Consider the following 3491-nt stretch of genomic DNA (forward strand, 5'->3'; position numbering starts at 1 on the left):
GCCAACCTGGATCCTTCAGCGGGAGAGCTGGACAAACGTCCTCCCGAGCCGCCTTCAAAGGGATGGCGGAGCAAAGCCTGAGGCCGGGAACGGCGGCTGCTCTGGCTCCAGGAGCCCCCTGCGGCTCCAAGGCAAAGCAAAAGTCTCAAGGGCAGAACCGTCCAAACGTTTATTTTGAAAAATTAACTAGAAATAAAGTAGCAAACGTACAGAAAGAGGCACTGGCGATTGAGCCCTTCGACCCCGTGAGAATTCCAGGATTTCTAGGTCTGATTTTCCCCTCCTTTGCGTCCCCCAAAACTTGTCTTGTCCCCTCGTCTTTGGAAGACAAGGAGGGGCCACCACCCTGCGAGTCTCCGGGGAAAAAGCCTGGCCGCGCAGCCTTCTCAAGGGCTGGAGAGGCTCTGAGCCCTACCAACGCCCACCCTTAATGCCGGCTTTAACCAGGCTGCCGTTAGACAGGGCTTCCCCCCACGCCGCTCCGCGCCGCTCGCCGCACCTCCTTCATGTCATAGGCCCAGACCTGCTCCAGCCCCTGCCCGAGGGTGCTGCTGGGGGTCCAGGAGGGGAAAGGGAAGCGTCCAGCCACCACCCGGGCTTCATCGGGGAGTTCCGCGAGGAGCTTAGCGGCTAGGGGAGGTTTCTGGGGAGGGAGAGAGAGAGAGAGGCAGCCACGGCCAGGCGGCCGTAGGAAAGTCACGTAGCATGGCAGTGCCACCAGGGACCGCGGGGCAGCTTCCGGGCACGGCTGCGGGGGTCCCCAAGACCCTTCCGAAACGCAGGGCTGCTACCAGCCCTGTGCATGGTCAGGATTAGGGCCAAATAACCAGCGACAGGACGAGAGGAAACGGCCTCAAGTTGCGCCAGGGGAGGTTTAGGATGGATACTAGGAAAAAATTTCATCCCCGAAAGGGTTGTCGCGCATCACAACCAGCTGCCCAGGGACGTGGTGGAGTCACCATCCCTGGAGGGGTTTAAAAGATGGGCAGACGTGGCGCTGAGGGACGCGGGTCAGTGGTGGGCTTGGCAGTGTTAGTTTTACGGCTGGGCTTGGTTTTAAGCATCTTTTCCAACCTAAACGACTCACTAAATTTGAGTGGTGCTGAGCACCACCTCACAGCAATGTCTGCTTGGCCTTATTTTTTTAAAGAGTCTTTGCCGCTGTCCCAAATCCTCTGTCTTTTCTACAAAAGCCCTCCCTCGAGCTCGCTCAGAAGAAGTCAGGGCGGGAGGGACCCACTTACCACGCTGGGGGCCAGGAACACGATCACATTGTAGCAATCGGAAAGATTCACCTTAAAAGAGAAGGAAAAGGCAAATGAAAGAAGCACCAGGCCCGGGGCGGGGGGAGCAGGGAGGGGACTGTTCGGGTGGCCCAACGGCTTGCGGGCGATCTTCTCAGCCTCGGAAGAAGCAAAGATGCCCCACAACGTGTGGGACGGGGATGTGCTGGTGTGACCGGGGAGCTGGGGGTGAAAGCAGCGCCTCTTGGAAAACATCTGCCTCCAGCATCGTCCCAGAACCACGTTCCCTGCTGGTATTTCTCCGGTCAGGCTGCGGGTACCTGATGCCAGCTTTAGCAGCACGTCTCTGAAGGTCACCGTGTGTCACCGGCACCTCAGACCTCTTCTCAAAGCCGCTCTAAGAAGGAGCGCTGATGCCTACACAACCAGCAGCCAGCCACGGGCTGCCCAAGATGGTGTTCCCCTGGAAAAGAGGATGGTTTTTCCACTTCCTGGGAGCAGCGTGGCTTGGGGAAGGAGCAAGCAACCCTCGGCAAAGCCTGTCCGGAGGTGTGGACCAAACCCTTGTCCTGCCCTAGCTCTGGCCAGCACTGAGCACAGCCAGACCCTTGGGATGCTGTTACCTTCCACAGATCTTTCTTCAGGAAGGAAACCTTCCCGTGGTACCCAGCCTTCCAGGCCCGGTAGTTGGAGAGACACAGCAGCCAGGGATTGAGCTCATAGCCAACGGCTGGTCTGAGACCTTGCTTATAAGCCTCTACCACCTGGAGAGAGAGAGAAGAGTTGCAGCTAAAATGAACCTCGGCGTCGCGTCTGGGGGGCAATCTTGGGGGGCAGGGGCTGTTGCCCTGCTCCACTCGCTCCCGCCTGCTGGCTCATGGGCAGGGTGACCCCGGTCCTTGGCACCTTCCAGCTGCAAAGGCTCTTTTCTCCTAGAGTTGTCGTTCCCACCCTGCTCACTGCATGCGATGCCTTCTAAGACCATCTAGGGCTGTCTAGGACCATCTAGGCTCGTCTATAGGGCCATCTAGGGCTACCTAGGGCCACCTAAAGTTGTCTATAGGGCCATCTAGGGCTGTCTAGGGCCATCTAGGGCTGTCTATAGGGATATCTAGGGCTGTGTAGGACCATCTAGGGCTCTCTAGGACTGTCTATAAAGACATCTAGCGCTCTGTAGGACCATCTAGGGTTCTCGAAGACTGTCTAAGACAGTCTATAGGGCCGTCTAGGGCCTCCTAGAACAATCTAGGCCCGTCTATAGGACCACCTAGGGCTGTCTATAGGGCCACCTAGGCCTGTCTAGGATCATCTAGGGGTATCTATAGGGCTATCTAGGGCTGTGCAGGGCCATCTAGGGCTGCCTAGGACCACCTAGGATGGTCCAAGACCAAAGCCAGGAGGACCACCCAGAACCACAGCCAGAAGCCAGGCTGGGGAGCTCCCAGCTGCCCTCCTGGTGAGCATAGCCCCCCTCCCTGCCCTTTGCACCCCAGGGGCAGCCCCGAGCCCCCCCAGCACCCCACCCCCCCCTTGCCCGCCCTTACAAGCCGTCCATCTCCCGATCCCAGGTCCACCGTCTTCCCCGCGCGTCCCCGCAGCAGGGCCAGGGCGTTCGCCACTTGCTGGGGGCCGGAAGGCTGGTAGGGTACCTGGGGGACAGTGGGGGGGGGGGGGCGGTCAGGGAACGGGGGGGTGGAGGTCCCCGCGGTGTTGGGGGGTCTGGGGGCAGCGGCTGTACCTGGAGCCGCAGGGGGACCCGCCGGAAGCCGGGCGCCAGCAGGACGGCCCAGGTGGCCCAAGCGGCCACCCCGCTGGCCACCGCCAGCTCCAGCAGCCCCCGGCCACCCAGCTGGCCCCCCCCTGGCCGCCCCCAGCCCGCTTCCCCCGGCTCCTCCGGCTCCATGGCTGCCGGAAGGGGTGGCCCCATCGCCCGCCCTCCGCCCCGCCCAGCGCCGGGACCGGCCCCGGGGCTGCGGGCAACGGCGGAGGGGGCGGGGCTCGGGGGGGACCGCGGCGGGGCGGGGGGGCGGCGTGGAACGGGGGGGTCGGGGCTGCTCCCCCCCTCCCCGGGGCTGGGTGTGCGGGGCCGGGGGGTGTGGGACGGGCTGCTGGGGGTTGTGCGGGGCTGTGAGCGGGGCTGTGTGGGGCTGTGTGTGGTTGTGTGTGGTTGTGCGGGGCTGTGCGGTTGTGTGGGGCTGTGTGCGGTTGTGTATGGTTGTGTGGGGCTGCGTGGGATTGTGTATAGTT

At 62.2% G+C, this 3491-nt stretch overlaps 1 protein-coding gene across 1 annotated transcript; it reads right to left on the bottom strand.

The window, feature by feature from the left end:
- Positions 1-145: 145 nt before the first annotated feature.
- ANTKMT (adenine nucleotide translocase lysine methyltransferase) lies at positions 146-3173 on the bottom strand. The gene is made up of 5 exons (XM_063345006.1): positions 2983-3173; positions 2789-2893; positions 1868-2008; positions 1245-1295; positions 146-643 (listed from the first exon to the last, which is right to left on the bottom strand). The coding sequence occupies exons 1-5, from the start codon at positions 3169-3171 to the stop codon at positions 455-457; spliced, it is 675 nt and encodes a 224-aa protein (XP_063201076.1). The 5' UTR covers positions 3172-3173; the 3' UTR covers positions 146-454.
- Between the last annotated feature and the right edge of the window lie 318 nt (positions 3174-3491).

The sequence above is a fragment of the Chroicocephalus ridibundus genome, chromosome 8 (genome assembly GCF_963924245.1).
Source record: "Chroicocephalus ridibundus chromosome 8, bChrRid1.1, whole genome shotgun sequence".
Taxonomy (NCBI): domain Eukaryota; kingdom Metazoa; phylum Chordata; class Aves; order Charadriiformes; family Laridae; genus Chroicocephalus; species Chroicocephalus ridibundus.